Genomic DNA, 27,563 nt, shown 5'->3' on the forward strand with positions numbered 1-27,563 from the left:
CTTACAGAGTCTCTCTTGCCACTGGATACACTTGTCCTTTATATACCTGTAGCAATCCTACTGAGACTGCACTTTCTTAAAGGGTAAAATCATCTTTGCTATCCTTAGAACCTACCACCTGTGCTGTGGTGGCTTGCGTGCTACTCTGATGCTGGAAGCAATGCCACCAGTATTTCAAATACCAGCGGGGTCACCCATAGTGGACAGGTTTCAGCAGAGCTTCCAGACCAACCCTGGTGGCATAGTGGTTAAGTGTTACAGCTGCTAACCAAAAGGTCAGCAGTTTGAATTCACCAGGTGCTCTTTGGAAACTGTATGGGGCAGTTCTACTTTGCCCTATAGGGTCGCTATGAGTCAGAATCAACTCGATGGCAACAGGTTTCCAGACTAAGACAGGCTAGGAAGAAAAGTCTGGGAATCTGCTTCTGAAATTAGCTGATGAAAACCCTATGGATCACAACAGAATGTTGTCTGATATGTTGTTGTTCTTGTTAGGTGCTGTGGAGTTGGTCCTGACTCACAGTGACCCTATATACAACAGAATGAGACATTGCCTGATCCTGTGCCATCCGCACAATCATTCCTATGTTTGAGCCTATTGTTGCAGGCACTGTGTCAGTCCATCTTGTTGAAGGTCTTCCTCTTTTTCACTGACCCCCTATTTACCAAGCATGATGTCCTTTCTAGAGACTGGTCCTTCCTGATAACATGTCCAAAGTACATGAGATGAAGTCTCGCCACCTTTGCTTCTAAGGAACATACTGCCTTTACTCCCTCCAGGACAGACTTGTTCATTCTTCTGGCAGTCCATGGTATACTCAATATTCTTCACCAACACCATAATTCAAATGCATCAACCCTTCTTCAGTGTTCCTTATTCATTGTCCAGCTTTCACATGCATGTAAGGTGACAGAAAACACCACAGCTTGTCTGATTAGTGCTGGAAAATGAGCTCCCTAGGTTGGAAGGCACTCAAAATACACAGTGGCTGCAACAATGAATTCAAGCAACCAAAGATTGTGATGATGGTGCAGGACCAGACAGTGTTTTGTTCTGTTTTACATAAGGTCACCGCGAGACAGAGTCAACTCAGCGACAACAAACAACAACATCCTGAGAATAGGTCTAGTCATAAAAAAAAAAAAAGAAGTCATAGTCGGTGCTAAATATGTTTCCTGTAGGTATGTACGCCTTGCAGGCAGAAAAGGCAGTTTCTGGAGCTGCAAGACAATGACAATTAGATGCCGGCCATACTGGGCACATGGAGAGTGGTCAGTAATGTTGCTCCCTTTGCACCCTCATGCCCCTAGCTCCTCTCTGGTGGTGTCCACTTCTCTTCTTGTCCCCATGCCCTGCCCCTGCAGGAGTCCAGCACTGAACTTGGGAGGGCTGTTTTTTTTCCCGTGTGTGCGAGCACACACACACACCCCCAAGGCTAGCACTTTTCAACATTTCTCTAAACCAAAACCAGGGATGGCCGTCGGCCCTCTGCCAGCGCATTGGGGACGAGCAGCCAGGGAGCCGGACGAGCTTTTTTTAATGCTACAAAACTTCATTTCAGTTTTATGACCCCCTAGTTCTCGAGTGTCCATAAAAGTTATTTCAGCCATATCATCTCTCAGACTTAATGAAAGGCAAAACCCTAAAAGGTGGAGTTGCAGCATTTTAGCTGTTGTTCCACCCCTCCAGAAGGCCAGCCTTGCTCCTCTGCATTCACTCCAGCCCCAGGGAGGTTTTTCATCGCACAATTGGAGTTACGGTTTTTTGTTTCATTACGGAGAGATGGCATTCCCGGGCTGGCCCTCACTGACTTGCTGTGACTGTGCAGGTCCAGTGGGGAGAGGGCCTCAGTGGAGAGGAAACCACAGTGGCTTGAGTGCCCCCTCCCGTCCACAGCCCTGGCCCGGCTCACCTTTTTGACTGATGTAGGACTTGGGGGGCGTCCAGGGCTGAAAGGTTGGGCTTGGCCCTGTGGATCCAGCCGGTGAGGTCGTAGCGCACAGGGTCCTGTCCCAGCTGGTGGAAAATCTCACACTGGAGAGGCTGCTCACAAGCGCGCAGGGCAGAGGACTCTGAAAGGGGGCACAGCAACAAGAGTGTCAAGGCCTGGGGGGATACTCTAAGACAACCCGCATCACTAAGAACATTCTTTTTTGGTCCACCTGGAGCAGCAGCAGAAGAGGGAGAGTCAGGAATAGGAGGAGGAAAGGGAATGTGTGGCTGATTGCCTCCATGAACAACTGTCGCCTTTGCCATGAGACCAGAAGAACTGGATGGTGCCTGGATACCATTAGTGAATGCGTGTGTGTGTGTGTCTAAGTTTTTTTATCTTAATACCTCTTGTCTCCTTCTCTTTTTTAAAGTTTATTTATTTTGTTGTTGTTGTCAGCAGTTCAAACCCACCAGCCATTCCTTAGAAGAAAAGACCCGACAATTAGCTACTGTAAAGATTACCGCCTAGGCGTTTGGGGTCTTAAACACTAGCAAGCAGACTTCTAAGATGCATCAATTGGTCTCAACCCACCTGGAGCAAAAGAGAATGAAGACCACCAAAGACAGGGTAATTATGAGCCCAAGAGACAGAAAGAGCCACATAAACCAGAGACTACATCAGCCTGAGACCAGAAGAACTAGATGGTGCCCGTCTACAACCGATGACTGCCCTGACAGGGAACACAACAGAGAACCCCTGAGGGAGCAGGAGAGCAGTGGGATGCAGACCCCAAATTCTCGTAAAAAGACCAGACTTAATGCTCTGACTCAGGCTAGAATGACCACAGAGGTCATGGTCCCCAGACCTTCTGTTAGCCCAAGACAGGAACCATTCCTAAAGCTAACCCTTCAGACAGAGATTGGACTAGACTATGGGATAGACAATCATACTGGTGAAGAATGAGCTTCTTGGATCAAGTAGACACATGAGACTATGTTGGAATCTCCCATCTGAAGGGGAGATGAGAGGGTAGAGAGGGTCAGAAGCTGGCCAAATGGACACAAAAAGAAATAGAAGGAAGGGGTGTGCTGTCTCTTTGGGGGAGGGCAGTTAGGAGTACATACCAAGGTATTTATAAATTTTTGTATGAGAGTCTGACAATTTGTAAACTTTCACTTAAAGCACAATAAAAATTTAAAAAAAAAAAGATTACAGCCTAGGAAATCCTATGGGGCAGTTTTACTCTGTCACATGGGGTCGCTATGAGTCACAGTTGGCTCGACAGCACTTAACAACAACAACAGCAGTATTGTTTTGGTTCCTGTCTCTCTTCTTAGTGGTATGATCTGTCCTTAGTGATCTTTCCGTGTTTCCCCCGGCTGCTATTGTCAATGTCCCTGCATGTATTAGGGCCTTGAATCCTTTACCTAAAACCTAATTTGCCACCTCTAAACTGCAGTGATGGGCCCTGGTGGTGCAGTGGTTAAGTGTTTGGCTGCTAACCCAAAGGCCAGCAATTCAAATCCACCAGCTACTCCTCGGAAACCCTATGGGGCAGTTCTACTTTGCCCTATAGGGTCGCTCTGAGTTGGAATCAACTCGACAGCAATGGGTTTGATTTTTTTTTAACTGCAGTGAGCTAGGAAGTGTCCACCTGCATTTCTTGAACGTCTGTGCAAAATTACCACGGTCTGAGACTCTGCAGGCTTTCTGAGGAGTAAATCATATGGATTCTGCCATCTGTTTGTCTTTGTCCTCACTTCTTGGCTCTCCTCTGTGTTCTAGATAATTGCAGTTACTAGCAAAGGATGCTTCTGGTTAAGTAAAGTGCTGTTCCATCCAGAGCTTCCTTTGAGCCATCAGAGCTGTGAAGTCCCTGTCCTCAAGGCAGTCGCATTTTAATGGGAGAGAAAGTATCCCGTGGGAAGCGCAGTGACAAAGTACACACCAGGCTCTGGTGCACATATTCACTACTAGCCCCACAGTGCTGCAGGTATCTGCTGACATACCTGGCTCCCTCCAATGGACTGGAAGCCACTTGAGGGCAGGCACTGTGTTAATTCATCATTATACCCAGCAGCTATCACAGGGCTGGGCTCTGAATGAGGATTCCAGTGGAATTTAAAGAGAAGGAAGGGACCAAGGCAAGAGAGGAGAAAGGACATTAATGTTTGCCAGGTGCCTGGTACTCTCACTGGACACACTAACACGTGGGATGTTCTTCAGTCCTCACACTGATCTTGGACATGAGCACCACTGGACTAGCTTCTAGAAGGTGATATTTGAGGTTCAGAGAGACAAACCGACTTGGCTAAATGCTCAGAGCAATTCAGGGCAGAGCCAGGATGAGGTCCTGGTTCTGTTGCCACCAAGCCTGGCTCTGTCCAGCACGGTGGAGGTGCTGGCACGTGGAGGTGCCACGTTTTTCAGGAACTGGTCTGTACAACAGCTCCCAGGTTACATACCTGCTTATTCCCTTACTCACTCTTGTCTCCCAGAAGTGGTTTTCACACAATAATTTTGTTCATCAAAGCTTTTCACAGGGAACTTTTTACTTTGGGGAGTCCCATGGAATCTCCTGTGAGATGGAGCCTCACCCAGTATCTCTCTTTTGTGGCTTCAGCCTTCATCCCCTCCTCCAGGAGCCTGACCCCCTGGACTGAGTGGGTAGGGGGTTCTCTGAGCTCTCTCAGCCCTGGCATGTACCACCCTGGGTCTCCTGAGCTCCGTGAGGGCTGGTCCTGCTAGCCCACAGTGGGGACACTCAGCAAATGTACCTTAGGTAAGGGATTATAAATTAGCCAAAATGTCACAAATGTTGTGGTTGATTGAATGTTCTCATTAAGTCAGAACTAATCAGAATATCCTAGAGGCAAAAGATTTTTTTTTTTTTAACCTAACACCTGAGTTAATGTAACTGTCTCCATCAGTCCAGGACAATGGAGGTAGTAGACTCTCTCTTCCCTGGTAATTGAAGACCTTACAGCACCCTGCCTGGGGTGTCTGGGGCTGGCAGTATCAGCCTCAAGGGAAAAGGAAAGGGACGACACATGAAGTGAAATCTTCTGTGCCAGCCACTCCCTACAAGAGGCCTTCTGCTTCTGACCCCTAGCTTTGTCTCTTTTGCTTCAAAATCGGGGCCCTGAAAGCATTGCCTCTGAGAATTCTCTTTCACTCCATTCTGGAGAGTTGAGGTTTCACCGATCCATCTGTTCTGTAACAAGGATTCGTTGCACACCTGGCTGTACCCATTTTGTGTGAGCTTCTGGGTAAACAGAGGTGAGCAGACCAGCTCTAGGCCTTCTGAAGCTGATGTTCATTCCAGGAGGGGAAGTGGGCAGTGGCAGAGTGTGATGTCCAAGTGTGACCATTGCAATGGAGGTAAGGAAAGCAGGCAGGGAGACAGGAGTACCATGGGGTAGGGTCATTATTTTATAGAAGGTGGTCAGGGGAGGCCCTGCTAGACCTGAAGGAAGTGAGAGAGTGAGTCCTTCTGAAATGTGGAGGAAGGTTCCAGGCCAAAGGAGCCACCAATACAAAGCCTTGGGCTGAGAAGATGCTTGATGTGTTTGAGGAGCAACCAAGAGATGGTACAATTGGAATGAGTAAGCAAGAAGAGGGGAAGGCAACATCACAGATGAGTGAGCAAGGAGAGGGGAATCCACCATGGTGGATGGGTGAGGAGAGGGGAGGGCACCATGGCGGATGACACAGCATGAATGAGGAGAGGGAAAGGCAGCATTGTGGATGAGTGAGAGAGGAGGAGAAGGCAACATGGCGGACACCCACAGAGGGCTGCCATGTTCCAGGCTCTGAGGAGACAGAGTGGACAAGACAGAGAGGTGCATCACGCCCTCATGGAGCTCACAGGACAGTTGGGGAGACTGAGAACAAGCGGGTAGAACAAATAAGCAACCAAAAGATTACAGATTCTGGAAAGGGCCCTGAAAGAAACAAACAGGAGTTGTGACAGAACAGCGTGGTTGCTGAGGGGAAGCTGCAGACAGGCATCTGGGAAGGTCTCTGAGGAGATGACCCTGAAGCTGAGAGCTGAAAAAGGTGGATGTGTGTGAATGTTTCTCCACACATGGTAGGTTGTCCGCCTCACACCAGCCCTCTGAGGTAAGTTTTAACACTATCAGCATTTCACAGAGAGGGGAGGCAAATTCCCGGAAGTCACGCATGTTGCAGTTAAGTAGTGGAGTGGGGATCCAGCCCGGGTCTCTGTGGCCCAAAGCCTGGGATATTTTTTTTTTTTTTTAAATAATAGCTCTACCTTCTGGCTTGCTCTGGATCTGGATGAGGCTCCTCCACCACCCCCATCCCATTCTTGAGCCTGTCCAATGTGTGAGTATGATCCACTTTCACAATCTGGAGAAAGCTCACCAATCTGCTCAGTCTATGGGGTGAGGCTCCTCAGGTTCAGTGCCAGCTCTGATCTCAGCATCTACAAGGCCATAGGAAGCCACCTGGTCTCTCCAAGGGCTCAGCTACCTCTCTGTGAAGGGAGTGTAGTGAAGCTGGGTGAGCATCCACGTGAGTATATGGCTTGCACTGAGGGCTCCACAAATGGCAGTTTCCTTTGCCCCTTGCATCCCCTTTCACCAGAAGGTAAAGGGGCTAAGTCATTGTCAGGGTCAAGTTGAGCTCCAGGACCCCCTTAAGGCTATATTATGACTTTGCTGGGCCCTAGGCACTTATGCCTTAGGAGATACACACACACACATACACACACACAACATACACATATACCAAACCAAATCGGTTGCCATCCAGTAGATTCTGACTCATGGCAACCCCATGTGTGTCAGAGTACAACTGTGCTCCATAGGGTTTTCAAGGCTGTGACCTTTTGGAGGCAGATTGCCAGGCCTTTCTTCTGAGTAACCTCTGGGTGGGTCCAGACTGCCAACTTTGTGGTTAGCACTCAAGCTCTTAACCATTTGTGCCATCAGGGACTCCACGTATATGTATGCACATACATAAACATATACATATAATATCTTTTATAACTGCATTAGTATAAAGATGAATAAATTACTATTAATACATGTTGTCATTATTTTTTTTAGTTGCCACCAAGTTGATTACAACTTATGGCAACCCCATGTGCGCAGAGTAGAACTGTGCCTCATAGAGTTTTCAAAGCTGTGAACTTTTGGAAGTTGATCACTAGGCTTGTCCTCTGAAGCAACTCTGGGTGAGTTCGAACCACCAACCTTTCAGCTAGTAGTTGAATGCTTAACTGTTTGTGCCACCTAATTATTATATACTATATATATATATATATTTTTTTTTTTTTATACCCTGGTGGCATAGTGGTTAAGTGCTACAGCTGCTAACCAAGAGGTCTGCAGTTCAAATCCGCCAGGTGCTCCTTGGAAACTCTATGGGGCAGTTCTACTCTCTCCTATAGGGTCACTATGAGTCGGAATCGACTCGATGGCAGTGGGTTTTTTGTTTTTTTGGTATACACACAGTGGCTGCAACAATGGGCTCAAACATAGCAATGATCACGAAGATGGCGAAGGACCGAGCGGTGTTTCATTCTGTTGTACACAGGGTCACTAGGAGTCGGAACCAACTCAACAGCACCTAACAACAACATACGAATATATACTATATAAATATAAACGAAAACCAAACCAAACCCAGTGCCGTAGAGTCGATTCCGACTCATAGCGACCCTATAGGACAGAGCAGAACTGCCCCATAGAGTTTCCAAGGAGCGCCTGGCGGATCCGAACTGCCGACCCTTGGGTTAGCAGCCGTAGCACTTAACCACTATGAACATACTAAAATATTTTATTCCACCTAAAAGTTCATTTTTTTTTCCTTCTGATTTTAACAGACATTAAAACATTTTCGTAGGGCCCTAAAAGTACCGCAGGTCTCAGGCTCTGTGCCTCCTATGCTTGACGGAGAAGCCAGCCCTGGGGAATCAGTTGCATAGCCCACCTTTCTGGGAGTAATTTGGGTATTAACACTCTGAGCTCGCTCCAAGGACAGCCATGGAGCCATCAGATGCTGCTGCTTAGAAAACCTTGTCCTGACATGAGCACAAGAACCCACCATGAATGCCCCAGACGGAGGCAGTGGCTATCACCGTGGGATGGAAGCTTCTGCTGATGCCAGCTCAGTGGATGGTAGCCCTCTGAGCTGCCTGGACTTGTTTCCCTGACTCTTCTCCAAATTTCTCATAAACCACTCCAGTTGGACATTCACCCTGAAGGCTTTGCCAAGATTGCACTTGTCTAGGTCACCAATGACCTCCATGTGGCCAAATCAACTGCTACTCCTCAGCCCACACCTACTTGACCTCTCAGCAGCACTTAGCGTGGTCCACCTCTCCCTCCTCCCAGGGTGCCACATTCTCCTGGTTTCCCTCCTACCCCCTTGGCCACTCCTCCTCAGCCTCCTTTCTAGTAGTTATCTCTGACCTCTTGACATTGGAGTGTCCCAGGGCTCAGTTCATGGGCTCTTCTCTGCCACTCACGCCATTAGTAACCTCAACCAGAATCATTGCCCTTAATCTCCTTCTTATAGATGTGTTTGCCTTATTATCTCTCCGGCTAGAATGTCTGCCCCATGGAGGTGGAGGTATTTGTTTTGTTCATTGATGTATTCTACGTCTTAGCACCGTACTGCCATATATTACAAAAAAAAAAAAGCAACCAGTTGCCATCAAGTCGGCTCCCACTCATGTGTTACAGAGCAGAACTGCGCCATAGAGTTTTCTTGGCTGACATCTTAAAGGAAGCAGATTACCATATCTTTCTTCCGCAGCACCACTGGGTGAGTTTGAACTGCTGAACTTTAGGTTAGTAGTTCCAGTGCAAACCATCTGCCCCACTCAGGGACCCTGCCATGTTGGTGTTGTTACATGTCACTGAGTTGGTTCCAACGCATAGCAACTCTATGTACAACAGCATGAAACGCTGCCAGTCCTGTGTCATCCTCACGAACTTTGTTATGTTTGAGCCCATTGTTGTAGACACTGTGTCAATCCATCTTGTCAAGAGTCTTCCTGTTTTTTTGCTGACCCTCTACCTTATCAAGCATGATGTCCTTTCTCAGGGACTGGTCCCTCTTTTATTTTTTTTATTTTTATTGTGCTTTAAGTGGAAGTTTACAAATCAAGTCAGTCTCTCATACAAAAATTTATACACACCTTGCTATATGCTTCTGGGAAACCCTGGTAGCATAGTGGTTAAGAGCTAAGGCCGCTAACCAAAGGTCAGCAGTTCAAATCCACCAGGCACTCCTTGGAAACTGTATAGGGCAGTTCTACTCTGTCCTATATGAGTTGGAATCGACTCGATGGCAGTGGGTTTGGTTTTGGTTTGGTTTATCTACTCCTAATTGCTCTCCCCCTAATGAGACAGCACACTCTTTCCCTCCACTCTTTCTTTTCATGTCTATTCAGCCAGCTTCTAACCCCCTCTGCCCTCTCATCTCCTCTCCAGACAGGAGGTGCCAAAATAGTCTCATGTGTCTACTTGATCCAAGAAGCTCATTCTTCCGGGACCGGTCCCTCTTGATAACATGTTCAAAGTACATGACACAAAGTTTTGCCACCCTTGCTTCCAAGGAGCATTCTGGCTGTACTTCTTCCAAGACAGATTTGTTTGTTCTTCTGGCAGTCCGTGGAATAGTCGATATTCTTCGCTGGCACCATAATCCAAAGGCGTCAATTCTTCTTCAGTCTTCCTTATTCACTGCCTAGCTTTCGCATGCCTATGAGGTGATTGAAAATATTATGACTTAGGCCAGGTGTGCCTTAGTCCTCAAAGTGACATCTTTGCTCTTCAACACTTTAAAGAGGTCTTTTGCAGCTAATTTGCCCAATGCAACATGTCGTTTGATTTCTTGACTGCTGTTTCCATGGGTGTTGATTGTAGGTCCAAGTAAAATGGAATCCTGGACAACAAAAATCTTTTCTCCATTTATTGTGATGCTGCTTATTGGTCCAGCTGTGAGGATTTTTGTTTTCTTTATGTCGAAGTGTAATCCCTACTGAAGGCTAGAGTCTTTGATCTTCATCAGTAAGTGCTTCAAGTTCTCTTCACTTGCAGCAAGCAAGGCTGTGTTATTTGCATATCACAGGCTGTTAATGAGTTTTCCTCCAATCCTGGTGCTGTGTTCTTCTTCATATAGTCCAGCTTCTCAAATTATTTGCTCACCATACAGACTGAATAAGTACAGAGAAAGGATAATAACCCTGACACACACATTTCCTGATTTTAAACTGTACAGTATCCCCTTGTTCTGTTCAAATGACTGCCTCTTGGTCTACTTACAGGTTTCACATGAGCACAATTAAGTGTTTTGGAATTCCCATTCTTCACAATGTTATCCAAAATTTGTTATGATCCACACTGTTGAATGCCTTTGCATAGTCAATAAAACACAGGTCAACATTTGTTTTAGGTTGGGTTCTCTAGAGAAACAAAACCAATAAAGTGTATAAATATATAAACAGAAACATTTATAACAAGAAAATGGCTCATGTGGTTGTAGAGGCAGGAATGTCCCAAGTCCGTGGGTCAGGATAGAGGCTTTCCTGATTCACGTAGCCGCAGAGGCTGGTGAACCCAAGATCCACAGGTCAGAGGGCTCTTGCTCACAGGCTGCAAAGATCGATGAATCCCAAGAATGGCAAGCAAGACCACAGGTAAGCTGCTAGCTCAAGTCCCAAGAACCAGAGGCCAGATGAACAGGAGCCATCTGCAGGATCCAGCATGAGCGAAAAGCCCCCTAGGTTTGCCAGAATGTCCACTTATATTCAACACAGGCCATGCACCCAAAGAAACTCCCTTTCAACTGATTGGCTAGCAGATCCCATCATGGCGGTGATCACATAACAAATCTCAACAGGGAATTAATTGCAACTTTATATGACTGCCAAAACACTGAGAATCATGGCCCAGCCAAGTTGACACACAATCTTAACCGTCACAACATCTTTCTGAAATTCTCTGCTTTCAGCCAAGGTCCATCTGACATCAGCGATGATATCCCCTGTTTCATGTCTTCTTCTGAATCCAGCTTGAATTTCTGGCAGTTCCCTGATGAGGTACTGCTGCAACTGTGTTTGAACCATTTAACCCACCCAGGGATCCTGCCATATATTACTGGGAAAAAAAAAAAAAAGTCATTGCTGTCAAGTCGATTCTGTCTCACAGCAACCCTATAGGACAGAGTCGAGCTGCCCCATAGAGTTTCCAAGGCTGTAATCTTCACAGAAGCAGACTGCCACAGAGCAGCTGGTGGGTTCGAACTGCAGACCTTTCAGTTAGCAACTAAGTGCTTAAACACTGCATCACCAGGGCTCCTCTCTCACATACTTGGGGTCGAATAACTACCTGTTGAAAGAACCAACAAATGAATAAGCCTTTGTCCTGACCAGTGATGCCAGTTGGGACAGATAAGACCTCAGACTGTATTTGTCTTCTTAAATGCTAAGGCCAGCCTGGTGGAGTGGGGACCACAGAGTTTTAGGTCCAGACGAACTAGTTTGGAATCTGCCCTGTGACACTCACCCTCTGGGTGACCCTGGACTAGCATCTCTACCTCTCTGGAGATCAGTCTCCTCATCTTAGGGGTAAGAGTGTCTACCTCTAAATATATGACAGAATCCTACAGATGATATTCATGATACTCTGAGCAAGTCACCCACATAGAGTTTCCATCCTCATCCCCTCAGTCCCTTAAATGATAGAAGGAATATTCTTCATTGTCATCAACATCCTCGTCCTCATCAATAACTCTTGCAACACTTTGCAGCTGACCATAAAACCCCACATGTACATTATTGTTGTTGTTAGGTGCTGTCAAGTTGATTCTGACTAACAGCAACCCCATGTATGCAGAGTAGAACTGTCCCATAGGATTTTCAAGGGGCTGTGACCTTCCGGAAGCAGGTCTATTTCCTCAGGCACCTTCTGGCTAGTACTAAAGCGCTTAACCATTTTGACACAGGTACTATCCCACCCAAATCTTTGTAGCAGAAATTCTAGATAAAAAGAGACCAGGGGGAGGCAGGGCCAAGATGGCGGACTAGGTGGACACTACTGCAGATCCCTCTTGCAACAAAGACTCGGAAAAACAAGTGAATCAATCACATACATAACAATCTAGGAACTCTGAACAACAAACACAGACTTAGAGATGGAGAACGAACAAATATGGGGAGACAGCGGTTATTTTCAGAGCCAGGAGCCAGCGTACCAGTCAGGTGACCTTCGGAGCCCGATTTGGGGCAGAGCCCAGGGGGGCAGATGGGATAGACAAGGGGCCCAGCCCTAGCCCCCGAACTCATCCCGGGAGGGAGCCCAGCCGGTTCGCGCGGGTGGCGTGGTGGCGCAGCTGGTGGGAGAAGTCCCCGGGAGGCAGTGACTGGTCTTGGAGCGGGGAGAGCAGCGTCCCAGCTGGGGAGCCGTCCCACCGGGATTTTGGCCGGGAGCGAGCATGGCGCGACCGCGGGGAGCAGCTACACTCCCCTGAATTGACCCCGGGGGGGTGCCCAGCCGTTCGCGCGGGCGGCGCCCACCCAGCTCGCGAGAGCGGCGCGGTGGCGCAGCCGGTGGGAGAAGTCCCCGGAAGGCAGTGGCTGGTCTTGGAGCGGGGAGAGCAGCATCCCAGCTGGGACGTGCAGTCGCGGCGCAGGCGCGGGGAGCTGCTCAGCTCTCCTGAGCTGACCCCGGGGGGGGGGGACCCACCCGGTTCGCGGGGGCGGCGCGTGACGCGGCTGGTGGGACGGGGAGTCCCTGGGAGGCAGCGACTGATTTTGGAGTCAGGAGTGCACCGTCCCAGTAGGGTAGCCTTAACCTTGGGGGTGGGGCTGACAGCGGAGGATCTGACCCCGACGCCAGCGGGCCAGACCCCCCGGGGGCAATCTCCACACAGCCAGTACATATAGGCGACGCGCCCCGCGGAAATCTCAGATATAATAGTCATTCCAAGTAAGACAAGCAACTCTGGCTATATTCTGAGGTGCTACTCTCCTAGCTCTCTGATCCCTCCCCCACCCTCCCCAGGCGGCTCCATTAACATCCGAATAGCCTGAGCCAGAGGGAGAACTCTGATAGGGATCTGACTGCATTTTTTTTTAGCGGATTTTCTGGAAAAACTAGTTTCCCAGTGATGGCTCAGAGACAGCAGTCCATATCAAACCACATAAAGAAGCAGACCATGACAGCTTCTCCAACCCCCCAAACAAAAGAATCAAAATCTTTCCCAAACGAAGATACAATCCTAGAATTATCAGATAGAGAATATAAAAAACTAATTTACAGAATGCTTAAAGACATCACAAATGAAATAAGGCAAACTGCAGAAAAAGCCAAGGAACACACTGATAAAACTGTTCAAGAACTCAAAAAGATTATGCAAGAACATAGTGGAAAAATTAATAAGTTGCAAGAATCCATAGAGAGACAACATGTAGAAATCCAAAAGATTAACAATAAAATTACAGAATTAGACAACTCAATAGGAAGTCAGAGGAGCAGACTCGAGCAATTAGAATGTAGACTGGGACATCTGGAGGACCAGGGAATTAACACCAACATAGCTGAAAAAAATCAGATAAAAGAATTAAAAAAAATGAAGAAACCCTAAGAATCATGTGGGACTCTATCAAGAAGGATAACTTGCAAGTGATTGGAGTCCCAGAACAGGGAGGAGGGAGAGAAAACACAGAGAAAATAGTTGAAGAACTCCTGACACAAAACTTCCCTGACATCATGAAAGACGAAACGATATCTATCCAAGATGCTCATCGAACCCCATTTAAGATTGATCCAAAAAGAAAAACACCAAGACATATTATCATCAAACTTGCCAAAACCAAAGATAAACAGAAAATTTTAAAAGCAGCCAGGGAGAAAAGAAAGGTTTCCTTCAAGGGAGAATCAATAAGAATAAGTTCAGACTACTCAGCAGAAACCATGCAGGCAAGAAGGGAATGGGACGACATATACAGAGCACTGAAGGAGAAAAACTGCCAACCAAGGATCATATATCCAGCAAAACTCTCTCTGAAATATGAAGGCGAAATTAAGATATTTACAGATAAACACAAGTTTAGAGAATTTGCAAAAACCAAACCAAGGCTACAAGAAATGCTAAAGGCGATTGTTTGGTCAGATGACCAATAATATCAGGTACCAGCACAATACAAGGTCACAAAACAGAACGTCCTGATATCAACTCAAATAGGGAAAGCACAAAAAGAAACAAATCAAGATTAATTCTAAAAAATAAATAAATAAATAAATAATACACATAACAGGGAATCATGGAAGTCAATAGGTAAAAGATCACAATAATCAAAAAGAGGGACTAAATACAGGAGGCATTGAACTGCCAGATGGAGAGTGATACAAGGCGATATAGAACGATACAAGTTAGGTTTTTACTCAGAAAAATAGGGGTAAATAATAAGGTAACCACAAAAAGAATATCAACTCCATAACTCAAGATAAAAGCCAAGAAAAACGTAACGACTCAACTAACATAAAGTCAAACACTATGAAAATGAGGATCTCACAATTTACTAAGAAAAACGCCTCAGCACAAAAAGGTATGTGGAAAAATGAAATGGCCAACAACACACATGAAAAGGCATCAAAATGACAGCACTAAAAACTTATTTATCTATAATTACGCTGAATGTAAATGGACTAAATGCACCAATAAAGAGACAGAGAGTCACGGACTGGATAAAGAAACATGATCCATCTATATGCTGCCTACAAGAGACACACCTTAGACTTAGAGACACAAACAAACTAAAACTCAAAGGATGGAAAAAAATATATCAAGCAAAAAAGGAGTAGCAATATTAATTTCTAACAAAATAGACTTTAGACTTAAATCCACCACAAAGGATAAAGAAGGACACTATATAATGATAAAAGGGACAATTGATCAGGAAGACATAACCATATTAAATATTTATGCACCCAATGACAGGGCTGCAAGATACATAAATCAAATTTTAACAGAATTGAAAAGTGAGATAGACACCTCCACAATTATAGTAGGAGACTTCAACACACCACTTTCGGAGAAGGACAGGACATCCAGTAAGAAGCTCAATAGAGACACGGAAGACCTACTTACAACAATCAACCAAATTGACCTCATTGACTTATACAGAACTCTCCACCCAACTGCTGCAAAATATACTTTTTTTTCTAGTGCACATGGAACATTCTCTAGAATAGACCACATATTAGGTCATAAAACAAACCTTTGCAGAGTCCAAAACATCGAAATATTACAAAGCATCTTCTCAGACCACAAGGCAATGAAACTAGAAATCAATAACAGAAAAACTAGGGAAAAGAAATCAAATAATTGGAAAATGAACAATACCCTCCTGAAAAAAGACTGGGTTATAGAAGACATCAAGGAGGGAATAAGGAAATTCATAGAATGCAACGAGAATGAAAATACTTCCTATCAAAACCTCTGGGACACAGCAAAAGCAGTGCTCAGAGGCCAATTTATATCGATAAATGCACACATACAAAAAGAAGAAAGAGCCAAAATCAGAGAACTGTCCCGACAACTTGAACAAATAGAAAGGGAGCAACAAAAGAACCCATCAGGCACCAGAAGAAAACAAATAATAAAAATTAGAGCTGAACTAAATGAATTAGAGAAGAGAAAAACAATTGAAAGAATTAACAAAGCCAAAAGCTGGTTCTTTGAAAAAATTAACAAAATTGATAAACCACTGGCTAGACTGACTAAAGAAATACAGGAAAGGAAACAAATAACCCGAATAAGAAACGAGAAGGACCACATCACAACAGAACCAAATGAAATTAAAAGAATCATTTCAGATTACTACGAAAAATTGTACTCTAACAAATTTGAAAACCTGGAAGAAATGGATGAATTCTTGGAAAAACACTACCTACCTAAACTAACATATTCAGAAGTAGAACAACTAAATAGACCCATAACAAAAAAAGAGATTGAAATGGTAATCAAAAAACTTCCAAAAAAAAAACTTCTGGCCCAGACGGCTTCACTGCAGAGTTCTACCAAACCTTCAGAGAAGACTTAACACCACTACTACTGAAGGTATTTCAAAGCATAGAAAAAGACGGAATACTACCCAACTCATTCTATGAAGCTACCATCTCCCTGATACCAAAACCAGGTAAAGACATTACAAAAAAAGAAAATTATAGACCTATATCCCTCATGAACATAAACGCAAAAATCCTCAACAAAATTCTAGCCAATAGAATCCAACAACACATCAAAAAAATAATTCACCCTGATCAAGTGGGATTTATACCAGGTATGCAAGGCTGGTTTAATATCAGAAAAACCATTAATGTAATCCATCACATAAATAAAACAAAAGACAAAAACCACATGATCTCATCAATTGATGCAGAAAAGGCATTTGACAAAGTTCAACACCCATTTATGATAAAAACTCTTACCAAAATAGGAATTGAAGGAAAATTCCTCAACATAATAAAGGGCATCTATGCAAAGCCAACAGCCAATATCACTCTAAATGGAGAGAACCTGAAAGCATTTCCCTTGAGAACGGGAACCAGACAAGGATGCCCTTTATCACCGCTCTTATTCAACATCGTACTTGAAGTCCTAGCCAGGGCAATTAGGCTAGACAAAGAAATAAAGGGTATCCGGATTGGCAAGGAGGAAGTAAAGTTATCACTATTTGCAGATGACATGATCGTATACACAGAAAACCCTAAGGAATCCTCCAGAAAACTACTGAAACTAATAGAAGAGTTTGGCAGAGTCTCAGGTTATAAAATAAACATACAAAAATCACTTGGATTCCTCTACATCAACAAAAAGAACACCGAAGAGGAAATAACCAAATCAATACCATTCACAGTAGCCCCCAAGAAGATAAAATACTTAGGAATAAATCTTACCAAGGATGTAAAAGACCTATACAAAGAAAACTACAAAGCTCTACTACAAGAAATTCAAAAGGACATACTTAAGTGGAAAAACATACCCTGCTCATGGATAGGAAGACTTAACATAGTAAAAATGTCTATTCTACCAAAAGCCATCTATACATATAACACACTTCTGATCCAAATTCCAATGTCATATTTTAAGGGGATAGAGAAACAAATTACCAATTTCATATGGAAGGGAAAGAACCCCCGGATAAGCAAAGCATTACTGAAAAAGAAGAAGAAAATGGGAGGCCTCACTCTACCTGATTTCAGAACCTATTATACGGCCACAGTACTCAAAACAGCCTGGTACTGGTACAACAACAGGCACATAGACCAATGGCACAGAATTGAGAATCCAGATATAAATCCATCCATGTATGAGCAGCTGATATTTGACAAAGGACCAGTGTCAGTTAATTGGGGAAAAGATAGTCTTTTTAACAAATGGTGCTGGCATAACTGGATATCCATTTGCAAAAAAATGAAACAGGACCCATACCTCACACCATGCACAAAAACTAACTCCAAGTGGATCAAAGACCTAAACATAAAGACTAAAACGATAAAGATCATGGAAGGAAAAATAGGGACAACCCTAGGAGCCCTAATACAAGGCATAAACAGAATACAAAACATTACCAAAAATGACGAAGAGAAACCCGATAACTGGGAGCTCCTAAAAATCAAACACCTATGCTCATCTAAAGACTTCACCAAAAGAGTAAAAAGACCACCTACAGACTGGGAAAGAATTTTCAGCTATGACATCTCAGACCAGCGCCTGATCTCTAAAATCTACATGATTCTGTCAAAACTCAACCACAAAAAGACAAACAACCCAATCAAGAAGTGGGCAAAGGATATGAACACACATTTCACTAAAGAAGATATTCAGGCAACCAACAGATACATGAGAAAATGCTCCCGATCATTAGCCATTAGAGAAATGCAAATTAAAACTACGATGAGATTCCATCTCACACCAACTAGGCTGGCATTAATCCAAAAAACACAAAATAATTTATGTTGGAGAGGCTGTGGAGAGATTGGAACTCTCATACACTGCTGGTGGGAATGTAAAATGGTACAACCACTTTGGAAATCTGTCTGGCGTTATCTTAAACAGTTAGAAATAGAACTACCATACAACCCAGAAATCCCACTCCTCCGAATATACCCTAGAGATACAAGAGCCTTCATACAAACAGATATATGCACACCCATGTTTATTGCAGCACTGTTTACAATAGCAAAAAGCTGGAAGCAACCAAGGTGTCCGTCAACGGATGAATGGGTAAATAAATTGTGGTATATTCACACAATGGAATCCTACGCATCGATAAAGAACAGTGACGAATCTGTTGAACATTTCATAACATGGAGGAACCTGGAAGGCATTATGCTGAGCGAAACGAGTCAGAGGCAAAAGGACAAATATTGTATAAGACCACTATTATAAGATCTTGAGAAATAGTAAAAACTGAGAAGAACACATACTTTTGTGGTTACGAAGGGGGAGGGAAGGAGGGAGGGAGAGGGTTTTTTATTGATCAATCAGTAGATAGGAACTGCTTTGGGTGAAGGGAAAGACAACACTCAATACATGGAAGGTCAGCCCAATTGGACTGGACTAAAAGCAAAGAGGTTTCTGGGATAAAATGAATGCTTCAAAGGTCAGCGGAGCAGGGGCGGGGGTCTGGGGAACATGGTTTGAGGGAACTTCTAAGTCAATTGGCAAAATAATTCTATTATGAAATCATTCTGCATCCCACTTTGAAATGTGGCATCTTGAGTCTTAAATGCTAACAAGCGGCCATCTAAGATGCATCAATTGTTCTCAACCCACCTGGAGCAAAGGAAAATGAAGAACACCAAGGTCACACGACAACTAAGAGCCCAAGAGACAGAAAGGGCCACATGAACCAGAGACCTACATCATCCTGAGACCAGAAGAACTAGTTGGTGCCCAGCCACAATCGATGACTGCCCTGTGAGGGAGCACAACAGAGAACTCCCGAGGGAGCAGGAGATCAGTGGGATGCAGACCCCAAATTCTCATAAAAAGACCATACTTAATGGTCTGACTGCGACTAGAGGAATCCCGGCGGCAATGCTCCCCAGACCTTCTGTTGGCACAGGACAGGAACCATCCCCGAAGACAACTCATCAGACATGAAAGGGACTGGTCAGCAGGGGGGAGAGAGATGCTGATGAACAGTGAGCTAATTAAATCAGGTGGACACTTGAGAGTGTGTTGGCAACTCTTGACTGGAGGGGGGATGGGAAGATAGAGAGAGAGGGAAGCTGGCAAAATTGTCACGAAATGAGAGACTGAAAGGGCTGACTCAATAAGGGGAGAGCAAGTGGGAGAAGGGAATGAGATGTATGTAAACTTACATGTGACAGACTGATTGGATTTGTAAATGTTCACTTGAAGCTTAATAAAAGTTAATTAAAAAAAAAAAAAGAGAGAGAGACCAGGGCTGATTCACATCCTCATTTTACAAGCACACCAACTGAGACTCTGAGAGATTTGCTCACGTTCACACAAGTGAAAAGTAGGGATATTCAGACTTGAACTTCAGACTGATGGATGCCAAGTGCCGTGATCTCTTTATTCCAGTTTGATGTCTCAATCTCCCCTCTAACTGCCCTCTCCCACCAATCCAATCCATCACCAAATGCAATGGATTTTAGCTGCTAAGCACCTCTAGATTCTGCCATTTTCGCTGGGACGAGCCAGCTCCTCTGTCACCTGGCCACCTTTCTACCATGTCCATGTCTCTACACTGTAGCCTGGGTGAACTTTTCAGAATGTCATCCTGACCATACCTCCCACAGTCTAGAATCCTGCATGGCATCTTATTGCTCTAGGGTCAAAGCCAAAGTTTTTTCATGACCCGCAGGGACCTCTCCAGGCTGAGCCCAGACAACCTCTCCAACCTCGCCCTGTATTATCTCACTGCTCTCACTCAGATCTAACTGCATTCATTAATTTCCTGGTTCCCAGAGAACTTAGGTCTGCCTAAAGCATACCATCAGAGCACCACACTCTGTCATCTCATGGTCATTCTATATGTATGTGTTTGTCTGTTAGCTTGTTCATCACATCTCCCTCCCTCTAGGACATGAGCCACATCAGGCTGGTTGCCTGCTGTATAGAATGGTACCCAGCACACAGCAGGTGCTCAATGTGTTTACTGAATGCATGGACACGTGAATGAGTGAACACATAAACTAATGAAAACACACACATGCCCATGCACAAAATCTCTTCACACAGAACCCTGGGCAGGCTTTGTCAGGGCTTTTTATGCAGCTGATGAAGACAGACTCCAACATCCAAGCTGGACTCAGTCCCCCCGACCATTGCTCCCTTACCTTCAGCCCCAGTTCCTTTCTTCTCAAAGGCCGCACACAGACGCTCAAGAACCACGTTATCGCTGGAGCCCTCCACCCGGACCTCTTCATCCAGGACCCAGAAAAGGCCCTTGTCTTCAGCACGACCTCCAGCTGGTAAGCGGACCTGATGGGGAGACCCAGGATGCATTGAGGTGCCCTGATCCCTATGAAGGCCAATTCCTGGGCTGCTCTTCCTGCCGACAGGGAGTGGAGGGATCTACATCCCCACATTGTCTCAGAACAAAGCTGCCCAGACCTACACTCCTGCTCACCCTCAAACTCTCAGTGTCAAAGCCACAAAGCTGGAACAACCTTTCCATTGCAAGGGGTCCAGATCCTACCTCTGTCCTCCCTCCCTGTGTGACTTTGGAGAAGTCACTGCACCTCTCTGAGCCTCTGTCTCCTCTTGTATAAATGGATAATGGAAATATCTTCCTCAGAGGGCTGTCGTCAGGATAAATGAGCACCAGGCAGGGGGAAGCACTCTAAATCATGCATTTCTGGATACATAAAGGGTGGTTGGGCTCTTTGTACGCGGTGAAACATGAAAGGCCTAATTCTGTCCACATCGCTTGCCCCTAGAAGTTTTTGTATCTCTTTGAACTAAACTCTTGAAAAAACATAAGTGTTCAAAGAATGTTTCAGAGGAGAAGGTGAACTTGGTTCAAAGCAACGGACAAGGAATTTTAAAACTAGCCATGAGTTTCAGAGACCATCAAGTCCACCATTTTATTTTGCATATGGGAAGGAACCCTGGTAGTGCAAAAGTTAAGTGCTCAGCTGCTATCTGAAAGGTTGGCGGTTTGAACCCACCCAGCTGCTCCTCAGGAGAAAGACCTGACAATCTACTCCTGTAAAGATTACTTCCTAGAAATCCCTATGGGGCAGCTCTACTCTGTCACATGGAGTCACTATGAGTCAAAAATTGACTCGACAACACTAACAACAAAAACAACAGTGGGAAATGAAAAGAGGCTGAGAAGTTTAAGGGGCTTACGTATCTGAGGGCCTACTATGGGTTGGCACAACCAAAAACAGCATCAAGTGGTTATGGAGGAAATGTCATGTGTAGGATGACCAACTTCCTGGTTTGCCCAGGACAGGAGGGCTACCCAGAACATGCTCTTTTCAGTGCTAAAGCCAGGAAACTCCCAGAAAAAAACAGGCCAATTGATCATCCTAACTCAGAAATATTGGTACCCACCCCTCAGAGGCCCAGAGAGGAGAAGGGACATGTCCAGGGTCACATAGGGAGTCAGCACAGAACTGGAGCTGGATCCCAGGCATCCTGGGCCTTCACCTTAGCCTTCTACGTTGGACTTGAAATTTACAGCCAACCATTCATCATAAGGTCCCAGCCGCAGCCCAGTGGCCTTGGGAACAGGGTGGCTGTTCCCTCCCCACATTGCCTGAGTCTTTCCCTCAGTCCTGTCCCTTCCAAGGAGAGGCACAGGTGAGGAAGTACAATGGGAGAGGGAACTAGCCAGAGAGAGATGCCAGAAAGAAGCAGGTATGCTGTGAACAGCCCATGGGCTTATGAACAAGGGAGCTTTACAATGATAAGTGCAGCCCACCATGAGCCAAGGAAAGCCTTGAAAACCACCCCTGGCCAGCAAGAGGTAGGGAATAAGGAAAAGAGCAGTCTGTGGCACAAAATGGCAGGAGAAATGCCACCTGGAGGACTCCTATTACATGCCGAGCACTGTGACAGGTGCTTTACGTACTATGTCATTGACTTCCACAACAGCCCCAGTGGATGTGATTGTTCCCATTTTGGAAATGAGACAACTGAGGCTCAGAGAGGTAAAGTGACCTGCCTGAGGTCACCAAGGTTAGATCCAAATTTGTCAGGATTCACTGCCTAAGAACACTGGCATCAAGATGTGAGGGGTCAAAAAAGAAAACAAGGAAAGTCAAGTTACATGGTCAAGGCCAATGCTTAGAAAGGCTTGAGCAAGAGGTGCAGGTCTGGGGTGCAAAGCAGGTTCTAGGGATGGGGAAAGCAAGGCCAAGAATCAGACATCCCACAACATAAAGTCTGTCTTCCCCAACTAGGTTAGGGACCTGAATCCATTGTCATCCTCTATTCTCCATTTCCCAAGGACCTAGTTTCTGCCAGGTGTGGCACCTTCGTCTGAACACCTGATCTTGACAGGTGAGAGGGCTAGACTCAGGCACATCCATTGCTGAACTCCCTTAGCTCAGACCACAGGCTCCTTGGCGTGAGTCTGATTCTAAGTCACAGAGCTGGACATAAAGCAGTGGCTCTCAATCTGGGAAGCTTGTCAATACCTGATGCCCAGGCCACACCCCCCAGTCGAGTCAACACAGAATCTGGGGATGGGTCCCAGGCATCAGTGTTTGTTAACAATGCCTAAGGGATCCCAAGTGCAGATGATGCTGTGAACTAGTAACTTAAAGACTCAAATCACCTGATATTTCAATAAAAAGGCTCAGTTTGCTGGGCCCCGTGTTACCTGAGAGGGGTTCTGATCTACGACTGCCACCGTGGTCCCTGGAGATGGTTCCGGAAGATCAAATTGCACAGGAACACTTTCCTGGAAAATCACAGAGTTTAAAAGTTAGCTTCTCCAGTGATCTGAATGAAGTAGACAATTTCTGGAGAGGGGGGAAAAAAGTAAGGACTTTCATCACCCTGTGGCCTTTGTATGAGAAGGGAGATGGTAGACCAACGTTCCAATAACATTCTGATATTGGCCACCTTGCAGGGTCTTCAGCAATCTTGGTGGGAGCTTTTTCATGAGCTGATTATTCAGTCCAAACTTTTCTAATACTGAAAGAGGACCTAATAAGTGCTGGGCTGAGTGCTAGGTATTAGAGGGAACAAACATAAACCATGGATAATAATAATTGCCATATAAAAATCATCAGGAATGTCCAAACAGCACTGTGCCCAAAGATGTTCATCACAGTGTTGTTTATAATAGCTTAAACTTGGAAATCACCAGATGGCCAAAGAGTTAAAATAGAATCACACGCAACCATTGAAATACATGCTTATGAAGAGATATAAACGGAGTGGGAAAATGTGAATAATATGATGTTGCGAAGAAAAGAGCAGATAACAAAATTGTGTATGTAGAGGGATTGCAAATCTGTAGAGACAACAATATACAGAAAAGTTACCGGTGTAAAATACAGCAGATTGGTAACAGTCAGGGGCAGATTACCCAACAAGCAAGGTACACATGAGCTTACTTGTGCTTACTTACTAATCTGTAGTACACAACTGCACTGTAAAATTGAAACCCATGTGAAATTATTCGTAACAGATTAGTAAGTAAACACACTTAAGCCCGTGTGTACCATGCCTACTGGCTAATCCACTGCTGGTTAACGGTGGTTGCCTCTGGGTGATATGGCTATGAGGAGATTGTATTTTCTGTTTCTTCACACTTACATGCACTTTCCAGCTTTTTAATAAAGAACATGTATTATTTAGATCATCAGAAATAAGTGAAATATTATGGGAGGAAAAAAGATAGCTACTCCCAGGAGAGCAGTGGGTTGCAGACCCCAAATTCTCATAAAAAGACCAGACTTAATGGTCTGACTGAGACTAGAAGGACCCTGGTGGTCATGGCCCCAGACCTTCTGTTGCCCAAGACAGGAACCATTCCCAAAGCCAACTCTTCAGACAGGGATTGGACTGGACAATGGGATAGAAAATGACACTGGTGAAGAGTGAGCTTTTTGGATCAAGTAGACACATGAGACTATGTGGACAGCTCCTGTCTGGAGGGGAGATGAGAGGGCAGAGGGGGTCAGAAACTGGTGAAATAGACACAAAAAGAGAGAGTAGAGGGAAGGAGCAGGCTGTCTCATCAGAGGGAGAGCAATTAGGAGTACACAGCAAGGTGCATATAAATTTTTGTATGAGAGATTGACTTGATTTGTAAACTTTCACTTAAAGCGCAATAAAAATAAAATAAAATAAAAAGATAGCTGCTCCCATATTTTGAATGGTCTTTGCCCCAGTACTTCAAATATCAGCAGGGTCACCCATGGTGGACAGGTTTCTGAGAAGCTTCCAGACAAAAGCAGACTAGGGAGAAAGGCCTGGCAATCTACTTCCAAACATTTAGCCAATGAAAGCCTTATGGACCACAACAGAACATCGTCCAACTCGTTTGCTTTGGACAAGTCATCAAGAACTATCAATTGCTAGAGGTGGACATCGTGTTGGTGAAGCAGAGGCTCAGCAAATGAAGGACTCGAAAATGCCAGCAATTGTGAGGGTGACACAAGATTGGGCAGTGTTTCATTCTATCAGGGGCGGATTATCCAATAAGCAAGGTAAACACAGGCTTACTTGTGCTTACTTACTAATCTGTAGTGAACACTTCCACGCGGGGACGATTTTACAGCTTGTGGTGAAACCCATGTGAAATTGATCACGACAGGTTAGTAAGTAAGCACAAGTAAGCACACGCTTACCTTGCTTACTAGGCCATCCTCCACTGTCAGGGACTGTAAATTTGAAAAGAGGCTCTGCTTCTGTAGGAAGATGCTGTGGGGTTGGGAGAGGGACAGATGCCAGCCGTAACTAGAAGCAGAATCTTTGATGTGGTGAAAAAATGTGAAACTGTTAACTATAGATGATCTGGTGAACAAGGTAAGCACCGTCCTTACCTTGCCTATAAGATACTCCTCTCCTTAGTTCTACAGTACGTAAGAAGCCATGAGTCCACTCGACAGCAGCAATCTACCTGCCTATCTCTCTATCTATCAATCCATCATCTATCTACCTACCTATCTATGTAATACAGACTAGGCACTTTCTATCCTCCTTCATTAAATGTTTGAACCAGTCCCTTTAGGGGGTAATTCTCTACCCCTCCCTGTATTCACACTCATTAGAGTAACACTGCAGCTTTTCCCAGCAAGAGGTGGAGCCTATTTCCCTGCTGCTCAAATCAGGGCTCAGCCTTGAACTTGCTGTGACCAATCAAATGCAGCAGAAGTGACACCATGCTGTCCGAAGCCTAGGTCTCAAGGGGCCTCACACACTTCTGACTGCTTTCTTGGAACCCTGCCCAGTCACCATATGAACATGCCCGGGGTAGCCTGCTGGAGGATGAGACATTGGTGAAGCAGAGATGAGTCACCCCAGACAAGGTCTGCCTAGATCAGCCAATGGCCAGGCAACACCCAGACACATGAGAGCCCAGCCAAGATCAACAAAACCATCTGTCTGACCCACATCTGACTGCAGGCACCAGAGCTACCCCAGCCAAGACCAGAAGAACTGCCCAGCCAACTTCGAAACTCATGCACAATAATAGAGGGTTTTTTTTTTAACAACTATGTTTTGGGAGTGTTTATTATGCAGCACTATTGTGGCAAATGATAACTGATACAGGAGTATTGTTAGCTTCATTTTACAAGTGAAGAACTTGAGGATCAGAGAAGGTAAGTGACTTTCCTATGGCTGCAAAGCCAGTAAGTGGCAGAGTTAGGATCAGACCCCAGGTCTCATCAATGTCACTGGTTTGAGATTTATCCAAGTTGATGCTTTCATGTGTACGAGTGCAGCCTCCAACCTAAGAAATTATTGATGAGCAGTATGGTTATTTCTAATATTTTGCCATTAGAACTGGCTGGAGTCCAAGTGGTCACCTTCAGGGAGGGAGAAGGGGGTAGTGATTCGGACTGGATCCGGGGCGGGGGAGGACTTCTTGGGGTGCTGGGAAAGTTGCATTTTGATGTGGGGGGCGTGGTTTCACGAGTATGTCCATTTGAATGAATCTGTTGAGTTACACACTTCTGATTTTCCATTTTTCTCTATGAATGTTGTATCTTAATTTCAACTTTTTTTTTTAAATGAGAAAAGAAGGGCTGGCAGGGACACACCTGTATGTGTTTCCAGGTTCACATGCACAGAGATTTGCTAAGGTGCCTCCCACCAGGGGAATTGCTGGATCATGGTGGCTGGAGAAGACAAAGTATTATGATAACACGTGCAAAGAGCTGGAGATAGAAAACCAAAAGGGAAGAACACACTCAGCATTTCTCAAGCTGAAAAGAGCCGAAGAAAAAATTCAAGCCTCGAGTTGCAATAGTGAAGAGTTCTATGGGAAAAATATTAAATAAAGCAGGAAGCATCCAAAGAAGATGGAAGGAATATGCAGAGTCATTATACCAAAAAGAATTAGTCAATGTTTAACCATTTCAAGAGGTGGTATATGATCAGGAACCGATGGTACTGAAGGAAGAAGCCCAAGCTGCACTGAAGACATTGGCGAAAAATAAGGCTCCAGGAGTTGATGGAATATCAATTGAGATGTTTCAACAAACAGATGCAGCATTGGAGGTGCTCACTTGTCTATGTCAAGAAATATGGAAGACAGCTTCTTGGCCAACTGACTGGAAGAGATCCATATTTATGCCTATTCCCGAGAAAGGTGATCCAACCGAATGTGGAAATTGTAGAACAATATCATTAATATCACATACTAGCAAAATTTTGCTGAAGATCATTTAAAAACGGCTGCAGCAGTATATCACAGGAAACTACCAGAAATTCAGGCTGGTTTCAGAAGAGGACCTGGAACCAGGGATATCAGTGCCGATGTCCGATGGATCCTGGCTGAAAGCAGAGAATACCAGAAGGATGTTTACCTGTGTTTTATTGACTATGCAAAGGCATTCGACTGTGTGGATCATAACGATTTATGGATAACATTGCAAAGAATGGGAATTCCAAAACACTTAATTGTGCTCATGAGGAACCTGTACATAGATCAAGAAGCAGCTGTTCGGACAGAACAAGGGGATACTGACTGGTTTAAAGTCAGCAAAGATGTGTGTCAGAGTTGCATCCTTTCACCATACCTATTCAATCTGTATCCTGAGCAAATAATACAAGAAGCTGGACTATATGAAGAAGAACAGGGCATCAGAATTGGAGGAAGACTCATTAATAACCTTCGTTATATAGATGACCCAACCTTGCTTGCTGAAAGTGAAGAGGACTTGAAGCACTTACTAATGAAGATCAAAGTCCACAGCCTTCAGTATGGATTGCACCTCAACATAAAGAAAAAACAAAAATCCTCACAACTGGACCAATGAGCAACATCATGATACAGAAAAAAGATTGACGTTGTCAAGGATTTCATTTTACTTGGATCCACAATCAACACATATGGAAGCAGCAGTCAAGAAATCAAAAGACGTGTTGCATTGGGTAAATCTGCTGCAAAAGACCTCTTTAAAGTGTTGAAAAGCC

At 44.8% G+C, this 27,563-nt stretch overlaps 1 protein-coding gene across 2 annotated transcripts in view; it reads right to left on the reverse strand.

Moving 5' to 3' along the window:
- Nucleotides 1-27,563, reverse strand: part of MYO18B (myosin XVIIIB) — a 305,824-nt gene that overhangs the window by 220,759 nt on the left and 57,502 nt on the right. For both annotated transcript variants that reach the window (XM_064272527.1, XM_064272528.1), the window contains exons 13-15: nucleotides 22,789-22,869; nucleotides 20,291-20,435; nucleotides 1,914-2,073 (exon numbers count right to left, since the gene is read on the reverse strand). In XM_064272527.1, the coding sequence (XP_064128597.1) occupies nucleotides 1,914-2,073; nucleotides 20,291-20,435; nucleotides 22,789-22,869 (386 nt within the window). The remainder of the gene's footprint in view (nucleotides 1-1,913; nucleotides 2,074-20,290; nucleotides 20,436-22,788; nucleotides 22,870-27,563) is intronic.

This window comes from Loxodonta africana, chromosome 19, assembly GCF_030014295.1.
Source record: "Loxodonta africana isolate mLoxAfr1 chromosome 19, mLoxAfr1.hap2, whole genome shotgun sequence".
Lineage (NCBI taxonomy): Eukaryota > Metazoa > Chordata > Mammalia > Proboscidea > Elephantidae > Loxodonta > Loxodonta africana.